A 27,843-nucleotide genomic window follows, 5' to 3' on the forward strand; every position below is an offset into this window, starting at 1 on the left:
AGTGCATCAATTATAACATTAGCTTGGTTCATAATGTAACTGTAGAAGCAAAAGAAGGTAACACAAAGGAGGCAAATGTAACTACTGTGCTTAACCACACTGCCACCACAGAATGGAGTCAAAGACATTTTAGCATTAAGGAATAATTGTCATCGTAACATTTGTCTCTGCTCATTTAACATACATAAAAAGGCAAAGATGTACTTAGAATAATACAGCTAATAATGTAGCCAGCATGTTTAGGACTCCTAAAATAATTTTTCTATCTTTTAAAAGGACATGGTATCAATATCCTACTGACAGATGAGTTTCTATTTAAATCTGAATGCCCAATTCACCAGCTCATATTTTTTCAAGGGCAGAGCTAAAAGCCAGTTGATGTTTCAGTCTATTCCTCTGTATGAAAGAGCTAAGACATGATACAAGAGCATCCAGCATGACTTCTGATTGCTTCTGACATTTCCAAACTGTTCTTTATTACATGAACATCATGGCCCGAGTCTGCTAATTTGATTTGAAGATGGGCCTCAAAATGTTTACAAACAGGCAGACATGGTAACTTTTGCCAGTATCCAGCAGTGGGGGCGGATGGCTGTGATCAGAAAACCTCCTCTGCCTGGACAGCAGGTTTACACTGTTATTCCCAGTTCTCTTCTGCATCTTGGTGGGACACAGAAGCCCAGGGGCTCTCTCCTAGGGTCTGGCACAGACTGCATATCTAAGGTATGGGAAAAAGTCTTCATCTCACATCTATATTTAAAGCAATCAGTTAGACTTATATTCTGGCTCTTTATGAACTGATGGTATATCCATGCTTGGAAAATAGTAAGTCTCTTCAGAGCAGCCTAGCCTAGGAAACAGAAACAAGAAGCTGGGTACCTGGGAAAGCTGGAATTATTTGGGTTAGGCATCAAAAGATGAAACACAACAGAGATGTTCACAGAACGCTGATTAAGAAAGTATTTTGTCCCTATAATTAGCCTGAAGATTTCATTGGCATTGGACAATATTAGAGCCAGGTCTTGAAACCAGTCAAATCAAGAAAAAAAAGTCTCCACATAAGGATGGAAAACATTAGTGTCAGAGTGCAATTTATTTTTCTGCTATCTGGCAGAAAGCTAAATGTCCATGTAATACTTTGAAGTCCTAAGAAGTGTTAGAATATGGTATATTGGCATATATACCAGCCTTTTGCACCTTGGGGCTATTCTATAAATAACAAAGACCTTTATAAGTCATGTTGCAAGAGGTTTCGAAGACATTATCAACATCATGAATCCCATCTTTCAGAGCACACTGGAACCTCTATGTGACAGAGGTCAGAGGGGACTTCTGTGAGCATGCTGTTTCAGAACTACTCCTATGTAAGATTTTATGCTCTTCTCAGAATTATCTGACATTGGTCCTCCTCAGAAGCAGACCTGAGATCAGCCAGATTTAATCCAAGTAGCTCTGACCCGTACTCAGACATATTCCTCCAAGCATTCTTCTGTCTGCTGGCATATATATGTCTTTGTACTTAGGACCCAAGTTTCTGTAGTTGTCACAGAACATACAAACAAAGCTGTACTTCCACTGTATGTGTGGTTTGGCTATGAGTTTAAATCTCAGCATGTGACTGTATAAATCTGTGGATGCTCAGCTATTCTAGTGTTTTGTGTGTGAGAAAGAATGAGATTGTTAACATTTTAAGATCTTTTCCTGAATCTTTTGATTCCCAGCATTTTTTGTATTGCTCTCAGTTTAAAGACCAACCTTTCAAGTCTAATTTCCTCACTGGTTCTGAATGCAGGGAGAAAAAAGATGTAATCCTTTCCCACTTTGATGCTGTTACAGAGCTGCCTTTTCAGGGAGCAGCAACTATCTTAAAGCTTTTCCCTTTGAAAAACTAAGTCACCACAATGCAGTGGTAAGGCATTGTAGAACTGCTTGCTGGAGAGGTTTTGACAAAAGCCCTGCTGTTTTGGAGTCGAGGAGCTTTGGGAAATTTTCTCCTCTTTTCACCTGCATACACATTCAGATGGGACTAAAATGATTGTTTTGGAGAAGTCTTTCCCCTGGCTAGTAGGAGCTGGACTAAAAGAAGTTGTAGGCTTCTACCAAAGCAAAACATGGCACAGCATAACTTGAAAGAGTGTAAGTAGCCAAGAAGCAGATTCGAGTTACTTGATTTACACCTGTGTAATTCCACTAAGTGTAGTGAAATAACTGCTGATTCATACCAAGACAAGAATCAGTCCAAGCATGCAGTTCCAACTCAAGTCAAAGAGAGCCACTGCATAAGGAAATTTGCAGGAGGCCATTAGTGTCTTGTCTGTGTCTTTAAAAAAGAGAGAGACAGAAGGAAAGTACTTCCTCTGGACATTCTCTGGCTTCACAATATAAGCATGGAAGGTGGTTAAGGATGAGCACTGATGTGCATTCTTGCCAGAAATGTAAGATGACAGTGAAGAATCTACATGGTGTTAAAGCTCCGATATGCTCCTTTGTCATCTTCTTGTCTAGTTTTAAACCATACACTGAAGAGAATTAGTTTATACTTTACAAGTCATGTTGCAAAAGATTTTGAAGCCATTATCAATCTTATAAATCCTCTTGTTTCAGAGCATATTGCAACCTCTACATGACAGAGGTCAGAAGGGGACTCCTGTGAGAATGCTCCTCCATATACTCCTATATACCAAGACTCCTTTTTATCCTAGTAGCAGGCTTGCTTTTCTTAGTAGGCTTTTCACAAACTTCTGATTAGTAATCTACAGATCTGTAAGGCTACAGATAATAAATCTTGGCTGTAGATAACCCTGCTCTTGTCTTTCCTTTGCTGTTTTATTTAACAATCATGTTTTTACCATGTCTAGCATTGTTGAAAGAGGTCTAGTGTCAGCATGAACAACATGTATCTTTGGCAACTGAGTAGCTACAAAGTGCACAGCAAGTGGGGAAACTTCCACCCAATGCCCAAATTACCTACTTCCTTCTTAATCAAAGAATCAGGATGAGAAGGACCATCATTCTCCAAACAAATTAACAAGCTTTCCAGGGCTTATTAAAAACTGGGCTGCTTTTAAAGCAGCTATTCCTTTTGATCTGTAATTCTGATATTGACAGATTCTACCCTCTGTACTACAGTTCTCACAAGCAAGCTATGTATTCTCTGTCCCAATTTACTGTACCTTGACGTAGGCAACAATTTTAAGGGAGATAGTTGCAAGATAGAGGGAGTTCATTGCAAAATCCATCAGATTCCACCAGTCATGTACGTACTCATTGAATCCACCATCCCACATTTCCTTGATTTCTCCCCAGATAAAACCTGTAGAAAGAAAGAGAGTTTACTGTCATGCACTGTGCGTATCTGATGTAATGAAAGGCAATTATAAATTAACAGCTTGGAAAAAATGTCTCATCCCTCCTGTCTCCTACAAAGTATAACACTGCTGATTATGAGACATTTTCCATCTTTGTGGAATGGAGTCTAAAGAGATATTGGAAAGACCTAGGTTTCCTATCCACGGCTCCAGACACACGAGAGGTACTAGCAGATTGGCTCAGATGAAATTTATTCTACATGAATAAACTATATAACCAACAGTATGGTTTCTAACAGACTGTTTGCTCTCATAGAAGCTGTAAGTAATTCATTGAACAGCTGGACAGTACTGACTTTTCCTAGCTGTCTCTGCAGAACATGTGACACCAGTACCAGCTCCCACATGCCAGTACATTTCCTCCCTGACCTAGAAATATCACACCAAAGAGAGAAGACACGAACTCATTCTCTATGCTTAGTCACTGGATTTATGCATCTTGCTGGACAACAAGCCCATTGGGAATGCTTGTGAAAGAAGGTAGGACTCAGCAGGAGAAAGGGCACTCACTGCAGCCTGGCACCACAGCCCAGCAATGACTCATCTCTTGTCAAATGTGGCTATGGGTTTTGCAAGGTGAATGTTTGTTCCCAGATGGGCCAGAGCCCATCACCTCAACTCTGAAATGCTTCTGGGAATGATTTTTGGCACTTGTGAACTTTCACTGAACTTCCTTGCAGCTGTAGGGATGAGGGGCAGCTTCTGAACTTCATGACCAGCCTGCTAAACTCACCTGACACACAATTCTGATTTTAACTAATTTATATCGTCCTTTTTGTAGACCTGTTTAAGTATGAGCCAGCATGTGCCCAGATAGGCAAGAAGGCCAATGGCATCCTGGCTTGTATCAGAAATAGTGTGGCCAGCAGGAGTAGGGTAGTGACTGTCCCCCAGTGACTCAGCACTGGTGAGGCCACACCTTGAATATTGAGTTCAGTTTTGGGCCCCTCACTACAAGAAGGACATTGAGGTGCTGGAGCAGGTCCAGAGAAGGGCAACAAAGCTGGTGAAGGGTCTGGAGAACAGGTCTGGTGAGAGGTGGCTCAGGGAACTGCAGGTGTTCAGCCTGGAGAAAAGGAGGCTGAGGAGAGACCTTCTCACTCTCTGCAACTCCCTGAAAGGAGGTTGAAGCCAGGTGGGAGTCGATATCTTCTTCCAAGGAACAGAATGAGAAGAAACAGCCTAAGCTTAGGTTGGACACGAAGAACAATTTTTTCCCTTGAAAGGGTTGTCAAGCCCTGGAACAGGCTGGCCAGGGCAATGGTAGAATCATCATCCCTGGAGGGGTGTAAAAGCTGTGTAGATGTGGTGCTGAGGGACACAGTTTAGCAGCAGACCTGGTAGTTAATGGTTGGACTTAAAGGTCTTTTCCAGCCTTTTGTATGGTTCTATGATTTTATTTCTGAGCCCAAGTCCAGTTAAAAAGCAGATGGCCATTAGGCTCCTTCATCACCTACAGGCTGCTGAGAATGTGTTTAGAGACCCCCAGATATTTTTAATTACTCAGTTTACAACAGTATCCTTGAGTGAAGACCTGAAACGTGTGAAAAGAAAAATAAAAACAACAGCAAAGCATACCTCCAGGCACCCTACCAATATAGTGACCCAAACTGCTGCTCATACATAGCCAGAGGATACTGCAGTGGTCACTGCAATGCTATTTGCCACTCAAGTTTTAGCACCTGAAGAGCAGATAATGTTGTAATGCACTGCTGCAAACATCCAAATATTACTCTTGGCTCTTCAGCTGCCAGCCAGCAGGTCAAGGGTCAGGCAGGCACAATGTCAAGGCCAATAAGGTAATTTTATTACAGCTTCCTCCAAATCTTTACATGAACACAAAATTAGACAATAAAATTAATCAACGGAGAGGAGCCTGTTGAAGAACTCATACATGTATTTATAGTGAGTTATCACTGCTGGTTACTATAGTTACAGCAATGCTCTGTGTGCCTCTTCTCTCTCTCTCCTTTTATAGTGGAAAATATTTCTTAAACAATAACCTTTAATCTGGTAAAACTGTTCTAATTTCTCCATTTCATAAACAGTCCCACAATATTCCTATTTATCTGAAACAAAGGCACCCAAGAAGAGCAGACAGCTGTAAGAGGTGATTTTGAAAGGGTTTTTTTTAATGGATTATCTTTCTTTCATCTGAAAATCAATTTTGCTGAACTGCCTACCATTTCCCTCAATTTTAACCATGAAGTTAAGGATAAAGTGAAGAGAGCACTTAAGCTCAGAAGAGACATTTAACCTTCTCAGCTTATTCTGAAGTTTCTACCAACACATGCATTTCAATGCCATAAATTAGCTTAACAAGATAATCAAGGTTGAGTTACCATGTGGCAGAGCTATGCAAGGAGCAAAGTGCCCTGGGTCACAATGGAAAGTGATTTGTGAATGTTGCAACTCTGACATTCTTTCCTTCCTTTCCATCAGCAGTTTTAGGTTTGGTATGGGGAACAGCTGGGTTCACTCAGCACAGAACCAGCGTGATGCAGAGCCACCACAGAAACAAGGAGCTGGGGTCTGGTGTTGCCAGGAGAGGGGAGGAGTCACAGGGAGAGCTCCAGAGGTCAAGGTTTGTGAGAACTGTGCTCAGAAAGCATCAGCTTGGCTTTCCAGGTTACCAGACCTGCCTATCATACAGCTGCAATTCACTGCTACCTGATCTCTGGTGTTTTGCACTAAACCGACCTCGGCTGTACAGAGGCTGGAGGAGAGCGATAAAGGTATGGAAACCATTGCCCAGGAGCAGGCCTCCTTGTAACACCCCAGCCCACAGTTAGGGGCACAGCAAGGCAGACAGGAGTTTAATTAGAGGAGAGATATTGCTTCTAATGGAGACCACAGGTTTTCACTTGCTGTTGTGTTTGAAAGGGTAAATACTTCTCTCTCCTCAAAACTATATTCAACCATGATCCTCTGCTCTCCTCCCTCTAGCTGCTTTCTCCCATTCCATCTCACTACCTTACCTGTATGTCCCGCCCTCAGGAACAGGGACAACTTTCTTATCTTCACAGCCATGGTTGCCCAAGCCAGACTGGAATAAAAGCTTCATGCTCAGCCTTATGATGATAAAACAGGTAAGCACTCCCTCCTTCTCCTACTTACATTAGTGCTTGATATTGATCCAGTTTATCAGCACAGAGGCATACAGCGGCGTGAGATTTATTCTCCTGCCTTTAGGCTATTTTGGATTCTGGGAGCCCAGGAACAAATAGGGCTGGTACCTGCACACTGGCTCCAGGAGCAGACAAGTAAGAAGGCAAAGGCAGAGATAGGCTCTCAGTGCTGCCTTCTGCCATACACCAGCTAGCAGCACTAAGCTAGCATGAGAAGTTTGTTACTAGTGTGACCCAGAAGCTCATTCCTAAGCTGTTCCTCACACAGAGCATGGGAGAAGCAGAGAGCAAGCTGCATCTGCTGTGCTTTACTCAGGGTCATGCCTGAAGGCATGTCAGATGGCAATATGAACAGCAGAAGAGCCCTAGACCAACAGGATCTGTTGTTCCAGAAGGAGACCAGCTGTTTTATGCAGTTACTGAAGCTGGCTGCCAAATCTCTTTAAATGCTGCTGAAGCTGAGATCAGGAATGAATATCCACACAGTTGCCACGGGTGTGAGTCAGGTGCCTTTGGCTCAGGCAGTTCTGTGTTTCTTATTTACCTAGAACCCAGGGCAGGATCATCCACTCCACGATGGTGGGAGGTGGTCCCTGCATGTGAAGGTCAGTCCTGACGATGTGCTGCGATGCCAGCAGGAGCATGAAGAGGAAGGTCAGGTAAGAGCCAGTGTGGCAGATAAACTTTATAAATGGCTTTTTAATGAACAGTCCCAGCCTGCTCTTCGGTGCAATCAGATATGCCACGGATAGCACAGGAAATAGCAGCCCAATGGTGACACAGGTCAAGAGTTTCACTGCCCAGTGTTTCCGCCTCCATCCTGGAAAACCGTCGTACCAAAGTGTTGCTAATAGCTGCTGGCAGTTTGGCTGAGCAACAAACTGAAGAGGAAGAAAAAAGAAAGATTATCATTAGTGACTGGTACTTTATGAGCACTCCCTCTCACATATGGATTGCAGCCCACACAGACCCTCATCTTAACTTTGGGGCTGGCTATGGGGTTGAGACAGAGGGAAGAAAGGAGGGAGATTTTGCTCTTGGTTTTCTATATAGGATTTAAGTTTTCTTCTGTTTTTTTGTTTTGTTTTCTATAAGAAGCATCCTTATGTAGATCACTTACCACACATAAAGCCTCATGCAAAAGTGATGCAATGAAAATTACTACAAGCTTTTTCTCCTCCCATGTGTTTCTTTTCCAGCACCTTTCTTTTCTGAATGTTTCAGGGTTTGACTGCCTCAAACAAATCATTGGCAGCATCTTTAAGGAGTGACTAAAAGAGGGAAAAGGTGCAAAGCTCTGAGAAGACTGTGTGTATGAGGGAGGGAGAGTATCTCCAGAAGTGTGTGGGGTGCTGCACGTGCTTTTGTGCAGGGAGGCCAGCATATGTGTATGTGGGATGGGCTGGGCATGAGACATCATGCAGGAATGTAAAGCTCAGCCAGGTGACATCTGCTGGGAAGCAGGACAGCACATTTGTAAATGCGCCTCACTAGTAAGGGAGAGAGCAGTTGTAAAGTGTGAGAGATTAAGCAGAGGCAAGAGAAACCTTTGATCACTGCACCAAAAGTGACACTTGAAAGTTTACTTTCACTCTGTAAAAAATAGCATTATGATGGTGATTTATTGCAGCTCAGTGACTCCATTCCAGACATGCTCCAGCTGCAGCTGCTTCAGCCTTCTCTAATGCCTAGCAGCCTTTCCAATGTCAGGCTCAAGCCACAATACTTCTCTCTTATGCCAGAAGGTTTTATGATCCTGATTATACCTGGACAGCTCTATGGCTTTCAAAACCTTTCAGACCCACAGCTAATTACAGATGTCTGCAAGAGCAGCACAACTTTGTTTTCCTTTACATATTTAATTTCTAATCTATTTTGATGAAGTCCTATCTCTGATTTATTTACTAAATTCAGATTTCTCACTGGGCTCTCCAAGTTCAAAAGAAAAGGTCAGAATGTTGTTGTTGTATTTACTTTGCTGTAATTAAATCAGAAAAATTGTCCTAATGTGGACACAGCTATTGATAAAGACACTCCTGTAGCAATATGACTGCATCTATGGTTGGACACAGCTGTACCAGTAAGAATCCCACTTCAGATGGGCACAGTAGTACTAGTAGCATTTATCAAGGAGAAAAGACCTCTTACAAAAGAAACTCAGATCAGTGATTAACCTAAAGATACCAGTGTTTGTTACACTTGGGAAGGGATCTCTGGGTAGGATGTAGTGCCACAATGCTCTTCTTGCTGCTCAGGGGAGATTTTACCAGGTTAAGCACCTTTCAGCACTACAGTTTAAACCATCTCTTGGTTTGTGCCATGGTAGCAAAGGGCTTCTGAACGTGTTAGTACTACAACAAACACGGCTGCTTCCTGGGGGATGGGCCAGATGACACTTAAGAGGTCCCTTCCCACTGGGATGATTCTATGATTCCATAAGTTTATGATCTAACATACAAATGACACCATGGTCCAGAGGGCATCAGAAAAGAAAACCAGAAATGCATTTAATTTGGAACCAACCTACAAATGCCCATAGCAGCAAGTGGACAATAGCTGATCATAGAATCACTTTGATTGGAAAAGACCCTTATGATCACAGAATCATAGAATGGTAGGGGTTGCAAGGGACCTCTGGAGATCATCAAGTCCAACACCCCTGCCAAGGCAGGATGATCCGATCAAGTCCAACCATTATCTAACTCTACCAAGTCCACTTCTAAACCATATCCCAAAGTACCATATATAAACATGGCTTTTAAACCCCTCCACTTTCCTGAGCAGCCTGTTGCAAAGCTTGACAACCCTTTCAAGGGAAGAAATTTTTCGTCATGTTTAGCCTAAACCTTCCCCAGCACAACTTAAGGCCATTTCCTCTTATCCTATCACTTGTTACTAGGGAGAAGAGACCAAGCCTCACATGGCTCCAGCCTCCTTTCAGGGAGTTGTAGAGGGTGAGAAGGTCTCCCCTCAGCATCCTTTTCTCCAGACTAAACAATTGCAGTTCCCTCAGCTACTCAACATGATATGGTGAAGATCTACTGAACAAACCAAGACCTATTGCCTGTAGTGATCAGAAAATGTTACTGCAAAATTCCAAGTCTGAGGACAGTGATGAAAGAAACAATTCTACAGAAACAGAGAAAACATCAAGCACTGATTCTCAGTTGGCTGGCTGTTTTTTAATCTATGATTTCAGGAAGGGTCAGCATGCTATGCCTAAAATCTAGAAGAAATGGAAGGTTACACTGTTGTATTTTTCCATTTAAGATCACACAGAGGAGCTGTGACCAGGCATGTTCTGTGGTAATTTACATGGCAATAGATGCTGCTGTTTCTCTGAGATCAGGCACAACTTGTTGGATTTTCTTAGGGTGAAAATGAATAAACACATTTTCTCTTTATCACATATGATAGAAAGCTCTAAAGGGAGAAAAAACTGTTTTTTTGCTTGAGTCAAAGTCATCTGAGAAATCAAATTACTATATGTTCCTCTGGTTGCTGTGCAACTTCTAAGCATCTTAAAAGTGCCTCTTTTCAGCCTAATAGCTCATTTCTAAAATCTGCTTTCTGTGCTGTCTCTGATGTTAGTTCTTCAAATGGAGACAAATTCACACATCATGAAAGAGCAGCTTTAAAGACCAGCTTGGCAAAAGGGAATGGAAAAGGAAAAAGCCATTAAATTTTCCAATCAAGCCCATCCCAAACTCACTGAAAATGGCCTAAGGGAAATTAAAGCACACCACAGAAAGAAATTCTCCCTAACGACTCAAACCATCAAAATCTGTCCTCAATAAAGGAAAGGCTAAGCACTTCCCAGTGTAGGATTTACTAACTTGTATTAGTTCAGCTTACTAATCACAGATTTAAAATAAGTCAATACTGCAGCTTAGATCTCAAGTAGTGCAAGAACTACAGCAGGCTGAAACCCAGAATTTCCAGTGAGCAGAAACACTGGAACTTCGAGTTATAATGAAGTCAATTAAGCCCTTGGTGTGCTGCCTAAAGAAGCAACTGCTTTTTACTAACTTTGTGTTGACTTGAAAGAATACAGAAATGAGGTACTTCCACAAACAGCTCTGTGAATGTTGGCCTCATCTTTGCTCCTAGGTGTTGCTCCTTAAACTAAACCATCAAATTCATCTAGACTAAACCACTGAATGCTCCACTCTAAAGATTCACACTGCTAAATAGATGCACATAAAATACAAGACCATGTAAAAGCCCAGCTTTAGCCCTTTTAAGGGTGAGGTAGCCTGAAATAATATCAAAGAACTTTTGTTATCATCCATATTTTCAAGTTTCTTCATAAAGTTAAGGAAACAATCTCATTTCAGCTTTGCTAACAGACAGTTGAGATCTGGAAAAACAACCTGACTAGCTCCCCAGTTCAAGAAGGAAAGGGACTTTCTGGACAGGGTAGAGAAACGTGCTACAAAGATGATGATAAGGGGACTGGAGCATCTCTCTTACAAGGAAAGACTGAGAGAACTGGGGCTTGTCAGTCTGGAAAAGACTAGGGGGGGATCTCACCAATGTTCATCAGTATTTAAAGGGTGGGTGTAAGAAGGATGGAACCAAGCTTTTTGCAGTGATGCCCAGCAACAGGACAAGGGGTAACAGGCACAAACTTGAACACAGAAAGTCCCACCTAAACATGAGGAGGAACTTTAAGATTGACAGAGCACTGAAACAGGCTGCCCAGGGAGCTGGTGGAGCCTCCATCTCTGGAGACATTCAAAACCCACCTGGATGTGTTCCTATGTCACCCTATCTAGGTGCACCTGCCTTGGCATGGGGTTTGTACCCAATGATCTCCCTTCCAAGCCTTACCATTATGTGATTCATTGATTCTGTGATTCCCCAGCACTATTTATGCTAAGACATTTCCTAAGTATAAGCTCAATTTGCATGTAAGTAGGGCCTCAAATATGTTTTTTTTACCTTTTAGAAAGCTTTTCATTCGCCATAGCTAGAAATAGCACATGTGTGTATCAGAGACTTTCATAATTTCACAGGGACATTGCTTATGTGACAGGATTTGGTATCAAGTTGAAGTTTCTGCACAATGAAAAGGAGAGACTGTGATATTACAAAACCTGCATGTTGTCCCAGTTTTGTAGATGGTTTGGAATCAGAGACATATGCACTGTACAGAAGCTCTGTATTTGTTTAAGAGAAGCATTATGACTTGCAGACAGTGAATTCAGTACATAACAAGCAGGTATCAGGCATTTTTTCAAGCACTGCTCCATTACAGAAGCCTCCAGTTCCCACTACAAAAGGCAGCACAAGACATCACCCCACAGACATGATGGAGAATGTTCTGACAGCTGCATTAATTAAAATAAATATTTCCAAAAGGTGGTGTTTATACTCAGTTCATGCTGGCGTAACACTGTCCAGGATGTCCCTACTTTAGATAAAGCCTGTAGAAGCATTTCTTGGGGAGGCAATCCAAAGAGCAAGCTCCTTCTCCATTACCTGTTAAGCAGAAGCTGTCTCTAGCTGAAGATACGGTTCACTTAAGGACTAGGAGATCAGAGAAGACTCAGTACCTTGTGAGGACAACACTACTGTGTCACTCACTGGTGGGCAAGGTGCACAGTCTCCTGGCTTCTGAAAGGGAGAGAAGTATCCATGCCTTTCCCAGAAGTGAGATCAGCAACTTCAATCATTGTTGGGAAGCACTTTGAGGGGAAAAAACTACTGCAGTACAAAGTCTTTTATGTTCTCTCTTTCTTCTTTCAGTCTTGCCAGGGTCTTTGTGTAACGTTTGGCTTGCAGCTGGCTTGTGCTATTAGAGAATTTCATTTTTAATGTTCATCATACTCACTGTCACCTGATATTCTACCAAGGCAAAAAATTTTAAGGGGAAAAAAGCAGCTGCTGGATGGAGTGTCTTTTTATGTCACCTAGATTCTACTTCCTGGGAATTAAATGCTTTCTGCATGCTGTACCATTAATATAAATATCAAACACAGAAATTATGTTACACATGCACACTCCTAATCTATGGGGAAATCCCTTATCTCTCACAGTCATAAGTAATTTAGGATCAGACACAGATGGGTTGAGATGTGAATGCCTCAGGGAGCAACTGAAATAGTTCCCTGATAGATATCACAGGGGCTGAGCACAGTATCTCTGCATTTATTCTGATTATCATGACAGCTGCCAACAGGCTCTTCTGTTTGGAGTTTGTTTGAGTTCTTTTCTGTACTCTTGCTGTGGATGGTGGTAGTGACTGCTCTTCATAGATGAATAAGCACTAATTTTTAACTGCAGAGCCCTGTGTTAATAAGCAGGCTCTTCTATCAGTCAGCTACATCAGCTCCCACTGAGGTTACCACTGAGAGCTAAATGTGTCAGGAAATTAACTTTAGTTCCCCTCTCTGATACTCATTTCAATAGGTTAGATCTCACCAACAGCATTGTGTCCCATGGCATCTCACACATGGCAGCTGAATCCCTGCAAGGTTACTGTGTTTGGGGGTATTATTATATGCTGCTGCCCTCTACAATTAAAGCAATTCTGGCTTTCCAAAGGCAGATTTTCATATGAACTGAGCTAGACTTTGCAGTCTGTGTGACAATCAGGCAACTGCAGTGGCTGATGCAGTAGCTAGTAAAGATGTTAAAGAATGCAGATTTCCTGTGAATCCAGTTCTATCACAAAAACACAAATGCCCTGTCTCTCTCTGCACCCTCTCTCTGGTAGATTGATGGAGATGTCTCTGAGGATATGTGTGTGGCCAGGCAGGACTGGGAGAAGATCTATGCCCCCCTTCATCCCAGGTCACTATCAGGGGTGACCCACCTAGGCACAGAAATTCCCACCCCACACACATCAGTACAACTGCAGATGGAATGGGGAGAGCACAGGCTTTTGCACTTGGGTTTGCAGAATCAACTGGCTAGACTTCCTTTCCTCCCATGAAGATTAGGAGACTCTACACTGTCAGTCCTGCCACAGGCTTGAGTTTATCAATCAATGCCAAGTCTTACTGCTCAATCCACAAACCTTTACATACCCTGTCAAATAGCCTAAATGTGCTCTGACACTTGGCATGCTGTCAACGTTTATGGATCACCCTGTGCAAAGAAGTTACCCTCTTCAACTTCAGGAACATGAAATGGCATTGAACTTTAAAAACCCATCTTCCCTCTGCACCCCAAAAATCCTGCAGATGCTCCTGCTCAGAACCAAGTGCAGCAGGCACACTCTGTTTCATTTCCTATCAAGAGCAAGATCTTCTGAGGAAGAAAGGAAATGCAGTTGTTGTATTAGTTTCATTGCTCTTGAAGGAAATTCCAGTGGGCAATACTCAAAGATCTACATTTCCAAATTAGCCCACAATAGAAGAGAGAAACTATCTGTGGCCTAATTTGATGTGTGCTGCAGAGAGCCCTGTGAGATCAGATACTCTACATAATAAATAACAGCCTGCTCAAGTCTGCAGTACTGCAAACAGTGAGATGAACAAGAAAATCCTCTTTTGTAGCACATTTCTTTTTAAAGTTCAACCTTGTTAATAACTGCAAAGTTATTTACATTCCACTGCTGAAGTGTGAGTTGCACAGGGTAAACACCTAATGGTTGTTCATCCTGCTAATGAAATGCTTTCTGCAACAGGAAAAAAAGGAAAAAATGAGACAAAGAAGTTGTAGAGAGGCTGCATAACTCAGGAAAAAGGATTACAACATTCCTTACCAGGTACTTCCAAGAAATAATAGTATTTTCTCAGGAAAATATAGGATGAATATCGTATCCAAACCACTGCTGCTACTCACATGCCTGTCAGTAGTGACAGTGAAGCACTGCTGCAAATCCAAATGACAGCCATTCCTGCTATTGAGAAGATCACCAGCTGAGCTGGAAGAGTCCTTCAGGAAAACCAGGTACTACCCAAATTGCTCCATGAGTAAAACAAACGCCAGATCCTCCACAGATGAACATATGGCCTCCAATTATACAGAATTTTGTCTAATCTGTTCTTAAAACATTCGAAGTGATGATGACACATGAATCTTAACTAAAGGTCTCTATCCATAACGTATCTCTTTAAGGTAGCAGACATGAATTCAGCTTAAGCAGCAGCAACTGGAATTTCACCAGTGACGTGAATGCTGACAAAAGGAAAGATTGAATGACCTCTAAAAGCCTGCTACAGTTCCATCAAAATTCATAGTTTTCACAAATTTATGTTGGATTGGCTTAAATATTTAAACAAAAGAGGTCCCAGATATTCTAGCACAAAGGCAAATCCTGGGTACCTACCCACAGAAGGAGTTGGCAAATATTTAAGCTTGAAATGAAACCTATCTCCACTCAGAGTGCTTAAATGTGTGCTTAGCTATACGTTTGTATTTACAGCCTGTGTCAGCAGGATTTAAGTGCAGGCATAAATCCTGCATTGAATAAAGGCAAGCTGCTGAACAGTGCTTCTAGAGACCAACCTCTGCTAGCAAACACCGGGGTCAGACCCTGAGCACAAGTCCAAGCATAAGCAAAACCTTACAGCATTTATTTTAGCAGACAGCAGATTGAAGCTGATTACTAAATTCCCATAGGATGTGTTTCAGCAAACATCCCAGGCTACAGTTCTCTTACAAAGATTAAGCAGGTACAGACTGGGTTTCCACAAGCAGAGTACTGCAGTACAAGTAAAATTCTGAGTATAACAATAAACCTAAGACAGAGTCAGTTAATTCACAACACACTGACTGGGTTCCAAGAGCTGAACAGGGAATATTTGACACATCCTGCAGAAGCAGTTAAAAAAACCCAACAAGCTAAAAACTGTTTAGAGACAAATCTTGCAGAGTTTGCTAAGTCCTCTTGCATACAGCACTTCAGGAGTATACAGAACTTGCAAATGAATACCAGGAGCTCTCCCAGGCTTTAGCTGAAGTGGAGAAGGTATTGACTTTTAGGTAAAAGCTTGGATTCATTCTCCTTAGTGAATTTCTAACATTTACATTAAATAAGTGATAAGTAAATCAAACATAGGAATTTTAAAAGTAATTCACAAGTCATTTTAAATACACACCTATTTTACCTTATTAGTGTTACTAAAAAGTTCTAAAAATATTTTTCACAGAATCACAGAATGGTGGGGGTTGGAAGGGACCTCAGGAGATCATCCAGTTCAAACCTGTACTAAAACAGGGTCACCCACAGCAGGAAAGAACAGACCAGGATACTATAAACACTTCTCACATTCTTAGCAACCTCCAAAGACTACCCCTGCTTCTGAGGGATAGCACTGTTTTATGCTAAAGGAGGAAATAAGCCTTTGCTGAAGGATGTTTACTCAGCCAGATAGGGTTTGTAAAGAAAGAATAAGAACACAAAACCTGCAGTCACAGCTTTTAAATGCCACTCTGCACAGGATCTCAGTGTAGGGGGGATATGATTAGCCCATCTATCCATCTCACTTTTCTTAGAGTGAAGAACTATGAGGAAACTGTGTTCTCAATCATGAGGCACCTAAATGACTTGTCTGCATGATGATGGATCTGAAATATACGTAAGAGATGTAAGGGGGGGGGGAGCCTCAGTTCTCTGTACCTTCATGCCACTCTTCACTAAGCAACAGAAGTAAAGCTGAAATCCACAGAAATCAGATAAATGACAATGACCACTTCTATATCCAAAGGCAGAATCCATAGCAATAATTTTGCTGCAGAGTTTATTATTTCAGGCTATCACTCAAAGTGAAGTATGGAATAGCATGGCATACTCTTCACTACTGACGTAAAGATGACTCTGAAAGGCATTCTAGACCTTCAGACATGGCAAGACGGAACACTTGGTTTATACAATACACAAGGTGTCACTTCTCCTTTCCACTTTCTGTTGTCTATAGAAAACCAATTAATCATGTCCCCTACTTCAGCTCTGGCTTCTCGAGCCTCTTCTTTTGTTGCCAAGACTGATCGGATACATGAAGTTAAAGGGAACCTGCAAACTCACTACATCACTATTCAATGTTCTTAAAACAATGGTAATCTCTTTAGCTTTCAACATATTTCCTATCTTTGTCCAAGAGATCATTGAAGTCAGAGGCAGGAGACACGAAAAATTACTTAAAAGAATGATCCAGGCATTTACTGCCTTCTGCGTGTTACACTAACACAAGCAGAGTCCTTGTCCTTGACTGACAGACTGGTTTTATGTTGTTGTTTCAAGTTTTTTCGAAGATTAGTCAGAGATGATTTTGCTGTCAAGAGCTAGTCTTCTGCAGCTCTGTTCTCTGACAGCTGCAATATGTGGCTAACCTTCATCAACTTAGAACATTTTGGTATTATGTGAATAATATACCAAATAATGCTTTGTCCTCAAATAATTCAAGTCCACTTTGCCAAAGGGTGGGACCCTTAGTTGTCTGAATCTTTCTTCTCCTTCTTCCAAGTCTGGAAAGAATTTACACTTAAGGTTTTTCTAACACAATGCAGCTGTAGGGGTTAGATTTTCATGTTAATTTCCAAACCTGAACAAACAGATCTGGCAACTGCACAAACCCATCCAGTTGGGGTTTCAAGATGGGCACCAATCATTCTACTCACCACCAGTGATCATCAGGAGAGAAGACTGTTTTATGGGTGCAAATGCAGATCAAGTCTCCCCACCTGCCACCCCCAAAGTCCTGCTGCTGAGACTGTTGGTAATAGCTCAGCTAGTACTACATGCATGGAAGGTTTTGCAATGTGGCCATCTGCCTGTTGGGATTGAGTCTGAGAAAAACTAGATCCATTTAGCACAAGCCACTGTTCACGCATCAGATGGTTGCTTCACTGCATACAATATGAATGAATGCAGTTGGAAAATGAAAGGTGACATCTGGACATTCAGTGCTTTCAAAATCCCTAAACTTGTATTCAGGTCCCTGGTATAGGACAGATCTGGACATAGCATAACCACATCATCCCCACCATTTCATATCCTAAGGGATACAGATGTTCCAGGTCACTAGAAGGGAATATGAGCTGGAATCCAAGCTGGCCAAATGGTATGCTACCATAGACATTGCTAATGCTTTCTTCTCTATTCCCATAGCAGAGGAATGCAGGCCTCAGTTTGCCTTCACCTGGAGAGGCATTCAGTACACATTCAATCGTTTGCCCCAGGGGTGGATTCACAGTTCAACCATCTGCCATGCAGTAATCCATGATGCTTTGGAGAAAGGTGGAGCTCCAGAACACATTCAGTTCATCGATGACATCATCGTCTGGGGTGAGACTGCTGAAGAAGTCTTCGAGAAAGGTAACAAAATCCTTGACATTCTCTTGCAAGCCGGTTTTGCTATCAAGCGAGACAAGGTGAAAGGACCTGCCAGAGAAATCCAGTTTCTGGGAGTGCGGTGGCAAGACGGTCGCCGTCACATCCCAATGGATGTGATAAACAGAGTCTCCACCATGGCAAATCCCATCAACAAGAAAGAAACTCTGCATTTCTTAGGCATAGTGGGATTTTGGAGACTGCACATTCCTGGATACAGTCAGATTGTGAAACCTCTCTATGATGTGACTCGAAAGAGAAACAGTTTCCAATGGGGTCCTGAGCAACAAGCAGCCTTTGACCAGATCAAGCGAGAGGTAGTCCAAGCGATGGGTCTGGGACCTGTCCGAACTGGTCCAGACATTAAGAACATTCTGTACACGGCCTGAGTGACAATGGTCCAACCTGGTGCTTATGGCAAAGAGCTCCAGGGGAGACACGAGGACGTCCTCTTGGTTTCTGGGGTCGTGGCTACAGAGGCTCAGAGGCAAACTACACTCCAACAGAGAAAGAGATTTTAGCTGCTTATGAAGGAGTGAAAGCTGCTTCTGAAGTGATCGGAACTGAGTCACAACTTCTTCTAGCTCCTAGATTGCCAGCTCTGAATTGGATGTTCAAAGGCAAAGGTTCTTCACCACATCATGCAACAGATGCTACCTGGTCTAAGTGGATGGCTCTGATAACACAGCGAGCTCGAATGGGAAATCTCGAAAGGCCTGGTTTGGTGGAGGTGATCACAAACTGGCCAGAAGGCACAAGCTGTGCTAAACCTCCAGAGGAGAGAGTAACTCGTGCTGAGGAAGCTCCTCCTTACAGTGATCTGTCTGATGATGAAAAGAGATATGCTTTGTTCACAGACGGTTCCTGTCGTCTGGTTGGGAACAAGCGGAGATGGAAATCTGCAGTGTGGAGTCCAATGTGCAGAGTTGCAGAAGCGAGAGATGGAGAAGGAGAATCCAGTCAATTCGCAGAGGTAAAAGCTGTCCAGCTAGCTCTTAACGTAGCTGAACGTGAGAGATGGCCAAAGCTTTATCTCTACACCGACTCGTGGATGGTAGCCAATGCCTTGTGGGGTTGGCTGAAAGACTGGAAGAAGAATGGCTGGCAGAGGAAAGGAAAGCCAATCTGGGCTGCAGATCTGTGGCGAGACATTGCTGCTCGCATTGAGAGAATCCCAGTGAAAGTGAGACACATCGATGCTCACATTCCTAAGAGCAAAGCTACTGAAGAACAACACCACAACCATCAGGCAGATTTAGCTGCAAGAGTTTCCCAAGTGGACACAAACTCTGATCTTGATCCCAATCTTGACTGGAAACACCGAGGTGAGCTGTTCTTAGCTCGGTGGGCCCATGACTCGTCAGGACATCAAGGCAGAGATGCAACCTACCGATGGGCTCGTGACAGATCCATTGACATTTCCATGGATGCTATCACACAAGTCATCCATGACTGTGACATTTGTGCTGCTATTAAGCAGGTAAAGCGAATCAAGTCCTTGTGGTATGGTGACTGATGGTCCAAGTACAAGTATGGTGAACCCTGGCAGATTGACTACATCACTCTACCTCGTTCTCGATCTGGTAAGCAGTATGTGCTGACTACGGTAGAGGCAAGCACTGGATGGATGGAAACTTATCCAGTTCCTCATGCAACTGCTCGTAACACTGCTTGTCTGGAGAGACAAATCCTGTGGAGACACGGAACTCCAGAGAGGATTGAGTCAGACAACGGAACAATCTTGTAAAAAACTGGGCCAAAGAGCACGGCATCGAGTGGATATTCCACATTCCCTACTATGCACCAGCTGCAGGGAAGATCGAACGCTACAACGGTTTGCTGAAAACCACTCTCAAAGCCATGGGGGGTGGATCTTTGAAAAACTGGGAGAAACATTTAGCACAAGCAACCTGGTTAGTGAATAGTAGAGGCTCAGTGAATCGAGCTGGACCTGCCCAATCAGATTTGTTGCGAAAGGAGGAAGGTGATAGAGTTCCTGTTATCAGAGAGAAGAATCTGTTAGGCAAAACTGTTTGGGTATTTTCTCCTTCATGAGAGGCCAAACCTGTCTGAGGGGTGGTTTCTGCTGAAGGTCCTGGTCACACCTATTGGGTGATGCAAGAAAATGGTGAAATTCAGTGCATTCCACAGTGAAATCTAACTTTGGCTGAGAGAGGTTAAATTCAGAGTGTTGTGCAGATACAGCATCGCGCCCAAGAGGAGAATTCATGAGATCTACGGTGCACGAACCCTGAGAGCCCTGAGTCACCTGAGAGTCCCTGTTCCTTCCTTCGCTCCATCTGCGAGGAAACAAGCTGTTTGCTGTTTTTTCCCTGTGATTTGACTCTTTTGAATCATCTACATCTGAGATAGCCAGAATGGACTATGATCCTTATTCACCTATTGTTGTAGATATTATTTTAGATTAGATAAATGATAGTAGCAGCCAATGGAATTGTTTATAAGGGGTGGACTGTGATGGTTTGAAACTGTCTTTTTAATTTTTCTTTGCAAAGTTCAAGCAGAGAAAGTGAAAGAGTGTAAATAAGTCACTATTGGGTGTAAGCAAGCAAAATAATGATTGTTCTAAACACTTCCATTGGATAGATAGAAATGTTTAAGAACTATTACTCAAAACAAAGTGGGGCACTCTGCATTCTGCAGTCAGGGCAGCTTGCTGGGGTGTCTGGCTGCTGTTTCTTCTTCTCTTCTGGCTGAAGATAACATACTGACCTTGGCGAGCTAAGTTAACAACTTTTTCTGCTTTAGCTAACTCTGTTTTCTGCCAGGGGGGTCTGGGGGGAAGCCCGTGGGAGAGAGGCCCCTTGGGAAAGGTCCCCTTTGGGGGGAAGCAAAGGGGGCTTGGTTGTGCTTTTCTGTTGATTGTATATATTTGTAAACGTTGTAAATTTGGTATATTTGTACATATTCATTGCATTTCATCATTGTAGATTTTGCTTGTAAATACAGCTTTCATTTGCTTCCAGACTGAGCTAGCCTGGTTATTGTCGGTGGGGGGGGGAATTTCAGCTCACACTAACACAAAAAGCTTCCACAAGGAGCAGCTTTGCTTCCCCCCTCTAGTCCTAACAGAGGTTTCTTCACAACAGGGTGTGATTTCATTCTAGAAACCAGAAGTAGAAGCCTGTTTATTCATCTTCTGAGCTGTGCAGGCTCACCAAAATGCTAGCTTTTTATTGTGCCATTAAAGAGCACAATACAAATTTTCTGCCCTGAATCACTACACCTCCAGGCCTTGTGAAAGAAAACAGACAAAACCACAGGGGAATAACTTAGCACTGCTTTTGCAAGCGAAGAAAGGTCTGTGGCTATCCATCGAGATACCTGGATGGCTTTCAAAACAGGTGCAGCAGATGAGCTTTGATTTTCACAGATCTCTTACTTAATTTTTCCTGGATCTCTGATATTTTTAAAAGCTCTTTTGATACAGTAACTGAAGTGTCCTTAGAAATTTGCCAGGTTTATGCATGCTCCCTGGAGAATGATACTGTGCTTCAAACTGCAGCCACACAGTTGACAAGAGTCAAGACAGAGCTGAAAAATATGTGGCATGTGGAATGATTATTCATTCACCCCAGTTCTGTATCTCAGGAGGTACTTGTCTATGTTTAATGCCTTGGAAAAAAGGCTTCATCCTGAAGAGAAAAAAGCAAAGAGAACTGGTTTTAAACTAGAAAAGTAAACAATTCTCTCCTTTCCTGTCACTGATTAGAGTACAGTAAGAGAGACAAAGGTTAAGGTTTCTGAGAGGAATTTTATGCACTGCTTTGATCTAATCCAGTGGAAGTGCTAAGCAAACTAGTCATAAGTAAAAGACATTTTCTTCTGAGTGCCTTGCATTGTGTGTGTTTCCTACAGACATAAATAAACCTGCACAGCCATTTACAACTACTAGCACCAGAAAAAAACCACAAAGCAATAAAACCACATTAGTGTGATGTTTCCCTTCATTCTGAAGATGTGAATGACCTGTGATGGAATAAAGAAGGAACAGGTTGAATGTACATTTCTTGTGGCTTAGCAGAATGTGATACACAAGGAGAAAGCTGCCCTTTTAGACCAGATTCATTGCTATGCTGTGGTTGCTCGACATTCTTTTGGCAATGTAGAAAAAAGCCTTAAAGGATCTAAGGGTTCTCTCTGCACTCTGCCTGTGTTCTGATTCTCTAATACAACCACAACACACTGTACATACAACTGGGCTTTATGAGACTGGCAAGATCCTAAGAGGTGATTTTTCCCATCTTGTCTTAGAAATACAAACGAATTAACGAATGCAGAGCTAATTTGGTGCCAGAACAGCATAGTGAAGATTGATCCTCAACAGCTGAGCTGTGCCTTTTCCTATCAAGTCTTCAGAAACTTTCTCCTTCCAAAATTAGTCATGAATAAAAGAATCTGAAAAGCACTAATATGAAGACAAATGTCACATACTACAGAGCATTTATGAAAAGTAATGAATTCCCCTGATCCTACAAAAATAATTTCTCTCAAAAGTGAACTGGGAAGAAAGCTGGCATGTCTGTGCTGGATCTAACTCAACATGTTTTGCAGTGTGCTAGAGCTGTCCTCATTTGTTTCTAGTTTTTTGTAACACTCATCACACTGTGAAGTCCTTCTTACCTTCTAAAGAAAGGATCTCTTTTGCAATTTGAAACTCAGGGCACAACCATTCTACACTTGAGATGGAAAGGGAACTTGTGAACATTGCACAGCATGGTTTTAACATTTGCTACCATAAAATACACTACAAAGCTACCTTAGGGCACTTTTTAATCTTTCCTGTATAATTGAAAATTTCCCTTCTGTGTGAACAGTAATTTACCTTCTAGGATATAAGGGCTTATGGAAAACAAACATGAGGAGCAAGAAAATTCTTCTCCATTGTTTTGGCCCTCCTCCAAAGGTCCTCTTCCTCATAAGCAACATATAGAATCATAGAATCAAGAAGGCTGGAAGAGACCTCAAAGATCATAGAGTCCAACCTGTCACCCTAAACCTCATGACTATCTAAACCATGGCACCAAGTGCCAGGTCCAATCCCCTCTTGAACACCTCCAGGGATGGTGACTCCACCACCTCCCTGGGCAGCCCACTCCAATGGCCAACCACTCTCTCTGTGAAGAACTTTCTCCTCACCTCCAGCCTAAACCTCCCCCGGCACAGCCTGAGACTGTGTCCTCTTGTTCTGGTGCTGGTTGCCTGGGAGAAGAGACCAAACCCCTCCCAGCTACAACCTCCCCTCAGGTAGTTGTACAATACTTAACACATGTCATGTTTGGGAGTAATCAAAACTTGTAGCTCCTAGGCTTTTTGTTGAAAAAAAATCAAAACAATGGGAGATTTTTCTGTCCTTGTAAAGACAAAACTTGCATCTGCATTATGAGGCAGCAACACACTAGCAGTGGGATTTACTGGGGAACACAGGCTGAGGTGGAGCCTTTGTGATGGGTATTCCTCTGGAGGTAGGACTGAAGTGAGTCCCCTTGTCAATGCAGCCCTCACTAAGGTTGCTCACTGTGAAGACTAAGGCACCCAGGCCAGATGAAAAAATGGAGTTGTGTTTACCAGGAGTATGTTTACCAGATTCAGCACAGAGAACTGGGATCTGTGTCCATGGCATGGCTGACTGCTAATTGTTCGCTAAAAATTACCCCCTAAGATCAGATTTTTCTCCAGCAGGTAGGTGCTAAAAGATGTAGCTAACTTAGCAGTGGAATTTCAAAATGCCTCAGCAAGAGAAGAGCCTAATCTCCAACAGGATTTAGGCACTTAATCAGACTATACTCTGTTGAAAAATTTATTGCCTATTTACCTGCAGATTTACCAGGCTAACTACCTTTACAAAGTTCTCCTCCAAGGGCCCAGTTTGGAGCAAGAACTGCTCATTGATGTCTAGCTTTTCCCATTAGGATTTTTTTCAGTCCTTTATGTTCATTGCCAGAGATCATCAAGCTGCACTACAAATTTGAAGGCTGTTACTCTTCTATTCCTGGAACAAACCAGCATCTGCTCTTCAGTATGGGGTAGCACAGCGGGTTCATCTGAAATGCCTGGGAGAAAAAAACCCTGAATGATGGGTCTGGTGAAGAGTACTCTTGAATTTCCATATTACTTGGGCTGGTAAAAAAAAAAAAAAAAAGTAACTTTTAATATCTACTCCCTCCCCAAAACATCCAGTGCAGCCCTTCCATCCACAGGCAGTGATCTCTTTACCAATTCCTTCTCAACAACCTCTCTAGGAAGAGTCTTGAATATACCTGCCTGATTGAGCTGAAATGGAACACTTTCACATTTGGGGAGTTTTGGAGGTTTATTTCTGAGGCTACTACAGATTTGAGTTGTTAGCTTTGTCCACCTTAAGATATAAAAAGCTTTTCCATCCAACCCAATCCCATTTAGTATTAAGACATAAAAAGCTTTAGCAGAACAAGGTGATCTACTTTCTAAAAGCCTGCTGTTTCTCTCTGCAGAACTGTCTTTCACCAGACCAAACTTGTTTCTATTTTTCTTCCTGTCCCAAATAAAATTCTCTCAGTCTGATACTCTTCAATCAAGATTAAAAGGCATCCCTCAGTGTCACTCTGCTCCCACTCTTTTCTTTTTCAGAAGTGGGCAATGATGTTTGCATCCTGCTTTGTGTTTTGTATTGGACTAATCACCAAGAAAAGAAAACCACTGCAATATTTAGTTGCATACAAACATGTTTGCATCCTGCTTTGTGTTTTGTATTGGACTAATCACCAAGAAAAGAAAACCACTGCAATATTTAGTTGCATACAAACACTATGCTGCAGAATACATTGGGTATTTATGAACAACCAGGTAAGATGAGGGGGTTCAGCAGTGTTGGTTTCCCAAACTCATTTGTTCTGTCCCTGGCCACCAGTATTCCACCTGGAAACAGCACTGCCTTTAGCTGACAACATAGGGCATATTTGCTATCATTTATATGCTGGAACTGTCATGAGTATGTCACAAAACATGGAATTTGGCCATATGCTTGGAATTCAGTCAAATGTGCCTAAAAAAAAGAGATAAAAACTGTCAAGCAAGCAAGCAAAGATTAAAAATGTGTTACTTTAAAATAGAAGAGCTTCAGGACTGATCAGCACTACACTGATCATAGTCAGCTCCTCCAAATTTGCAATTCCTTGATGCAAACACAAGGTGCAGGCAGCCATAGATATGTCCCTGGATGCTGATGAATGGTCTAGACAACAAGTCCTATGAAGAGTGGCTGAGGGAACTGGGGTTGCTTAGCCTGGAGAAAAGAAGGCTGAGGAGAGACCTTCTTCATCTCTACAACTACATGAAAGGAGGCTGTAGTGAGGTGGAGGTCAGTCTCTTCTCCCAGGGGGCAAGTGACAAGATGAGAGGAAACAGTCCCAAGTTGTGCCAAGGAAAGTTTAAGTTGGATATCAGGAGAAATTTCTTCCCTGAAAGGGTTGTCAAGCCCTGGAACACCCCACCCAGGACAGTGGTTGAATCATCATCTCTGGAGGTATTTAAGAGACATGCAGATGTGGTACTGAGAGACATGGTTTAGCAGCAGACTTGATAGTGTTAGGTTAATGGTTGGACTTAACGATCTTAAAGGCCTTTTCCAGCCTAAACTGTTCTATGATTCTGTGTCAGCAGTGAAAAACACAACCTGACATGAAGCCAGTGAGCCCTGCTGACACGTGAGTAGCGCAGTAGGAACAGTAAGTGACCAAGGTTGCCCAGGGAGGTGGTAGGGGCCCCATCCCTGGAGGTGTTTAAGGCCAGGCTGGATGTGGCTCTGAGCAATCTGATGTAGTGTGAGGTGTCCTTGCCCATGGCAGGGGGTTGGAACTAGATGATCTTTGAGGTCCCTTCCAACCCTAACAATTCTGAAGACTGGATCTTTCTGGTTCAGCTCCCACTGAGCTTTTGCATCAAGGGGCTGGTACTCAGGAGGTAACAGACCAAAGGGATGAAAGGAATATCTGCATCTTTCACTTAGTGACTATTGTACCACAGATGACATGAGCAGCCATTAAAGGAGGAGGAATGTATTGTATCAGGCTATCCTCATCTAAGTCAGTGCATAAAACAAAGCATCAATTGTGGGGAAGACAGTGAAGAGAGTGATGTGACAGGCTTTTCTGCTGCTCTTGTTACCCTCCAGACATAGAATAATGTAATAGACATTGCAATTCATGCAAGTTAAATTCCTCCTTCAGATAACCTGGAACATCACTGGCCAGCAGTAATAAATCATCTACTAAATTCTGTCCAGGTTTGGAAAGAGAAAGAAAATCCAGAGCCAACTAATGAAACTGTTGTCAGCATTCTCCTTGGGTTCATGGCCTTTATTGAATCAACTGATAAATCTCTGTATTTGCAGGGCTCCTGAAACACTCTGTGTCCTTTAGTAGCAGAATGTATTTCCTTTCTGCTACTATGGGCAGAAGGTTGAATTTCTGGGGATTGCTTCTCAGTTGAGAAGATGAATCAGGAAGCAAGAATCCACCTGAGGTGTTTCAGGTGGAATCACCTGAGGTGGAGAAGTATTTGCATGATATGATCCACTTCCTAGCGTCACATGAGCACTTTCACCTAACAAAACTGCTGGTAGCATGGAGACCTGGGACAGTGAGAGTGCTATTGATATCTCCTGCTCTCTTTTGCTGCTGTCATTTCTCTGGCCCTCATTTCTCTGGCCTCTGATCTTGAATGGGTGCTAGGAAGTGTTTGGTGGCTGGAGGAAGTGATTTGTATATTATATTATTTCCTACAGTCAAGATCTTCATGAGCCGGGCAACTCCTTCTAGCTTTTGGTTTCCATATAAAAGCAGCTACTGGGAAAAGCTTTTGGAGCTACCAAACCTGGAAAGCTCTGAAGGCTGTTCTTAGCAGGGGGATGGGTTACCATGAAATGGCATTCAAGTATCTTTGAATCAAAGTCAGTGCTGTAGAAGCCATAACCCACTGCAAAAAGACCCAGTCCTGTGCCCTCAACTGTCATCAGATTCATGCTGTCATCATGGTACATTAAGCCTCCTGATTTGTGACTAACCCATTTGCACATGATTCTCCACTCAATCCAAACTCAGCTGGAAACCCTGAACAAACCCATGGAGTCTAGAGAAATGGACCTTTACCAAATACACACCTTTGCATTTAGATGACTCTTACCTCTTTCTGGTGATACTTTATTGCTACCTTTAGCTTTGCCAAGTCATGACATTTCTGAGGATCCAGCTCTTCACTTTGATCATCTCTGTGGTTGAGAATTATCTCCAGTTCTCGGGAACTCCGTGCTTGATCCAAAAGGTCCTTAGCAAAACGCTTGCACTGCTGTGAAAGTTCTTCATATTCGGCTTTGAACTCATTTTCCACTTTGCTGAGCTCCTTCAGTTCCCAGCCCAGTCGGAAGGCTGTCAAGATGGGGTCCTCACTTGATAAGGCAATCAACGAAGGGCTGGCTAAGGCTTTGTAGATGTTCAGCCTTGACCTGGAATGCCTCAGGCTGTCCACCTCTGAACTGGAGACACACTCCACACAGTTGCATCTGATCTGGTGTGGGCGCGGAATTGTTACCCGTCTTTGGACAAGCAGTTTGATGATTTCATAGTTGTTGGTGTGAGCCGCCAGCATTATTGGGGTGATATCTGGAGTGAATTCTGAAAACTGAGTGTCCATCATCAAGGTTGGAACCTATATAAAGGGATAAACCATAGTCATATTTCAGGTGGAACAGCAGAAATCAGCTCTCTCTCCTTCACACTTCTAAAGTGATGCCACAGAAAAACAGCTCTAACACTCTCTGTTCTTTAAATCATGTTGTATCCATGCACGCAGACACTGCTATTTGGTAAAACCATCTTCCCCCAAAACATGTCTGTCTGCTCCCATGAGCAGGAATCTGTGACCATTCACTTCCCAGTCTGGGGTAAAAATCAATGACATCCCTGTCCAAATGCTTCAGATGTGGTCCTGTTCTGAAATGGGTATTAATTCATGTACCAAAACAGGGACTTTTATAAGGGAAAAAGGAAAACAAAAGGCACAGGTA

General features: G+C 42.6%; 1 protein-coding gene across 1 annotated transcript in view; it reads right to left on the reverse strand.

The window, feature by feature from the left end:
- The window catches only part of TRPC5 (transient receptor potential cation channel subfamily C member 5), a 71,957-nt gene that overhangs the window by 27,717 nt on the left and 16,397 nt on the right, over positions 1 to 27,843 (reverse strand). Inside the window, exons 2-4 of the mRNA XM_054388436.1 lie at positions 26,964 to 27,485; positions 7,041 to 7,377; positions 3,174 to 3,313 (exon numbers count right to left, since the gene is read on the reverse strand). Coding sequence (XP_054244411.1) covers positions 3,174 to 3,313; positions 7,041 to 7,377; positions 26,964 to 27,485 — 999 coding nt within the window. The remainder of the gene's footprint in view (positions 1 to 3,173; positions 3,314 to 7,040; positions 7,378 to 26,963; positions 27,486 to 27,843) is intronic.

Source organism: Indicator indicator, chromosome 17 (genome assembly GCF_027791375.1).
Source record: "Indicator indicator isolate 239-I01 chromosome 17, UM_Iind_1.1, whole genome shotgun sequence".
In the NCBI taxonomy this organism is placed as follows: Eukaryota; Metazoa; Chordata; class Aves; order Piciformes; family Indicatoridae; genus Indicator; species Indicator indicator.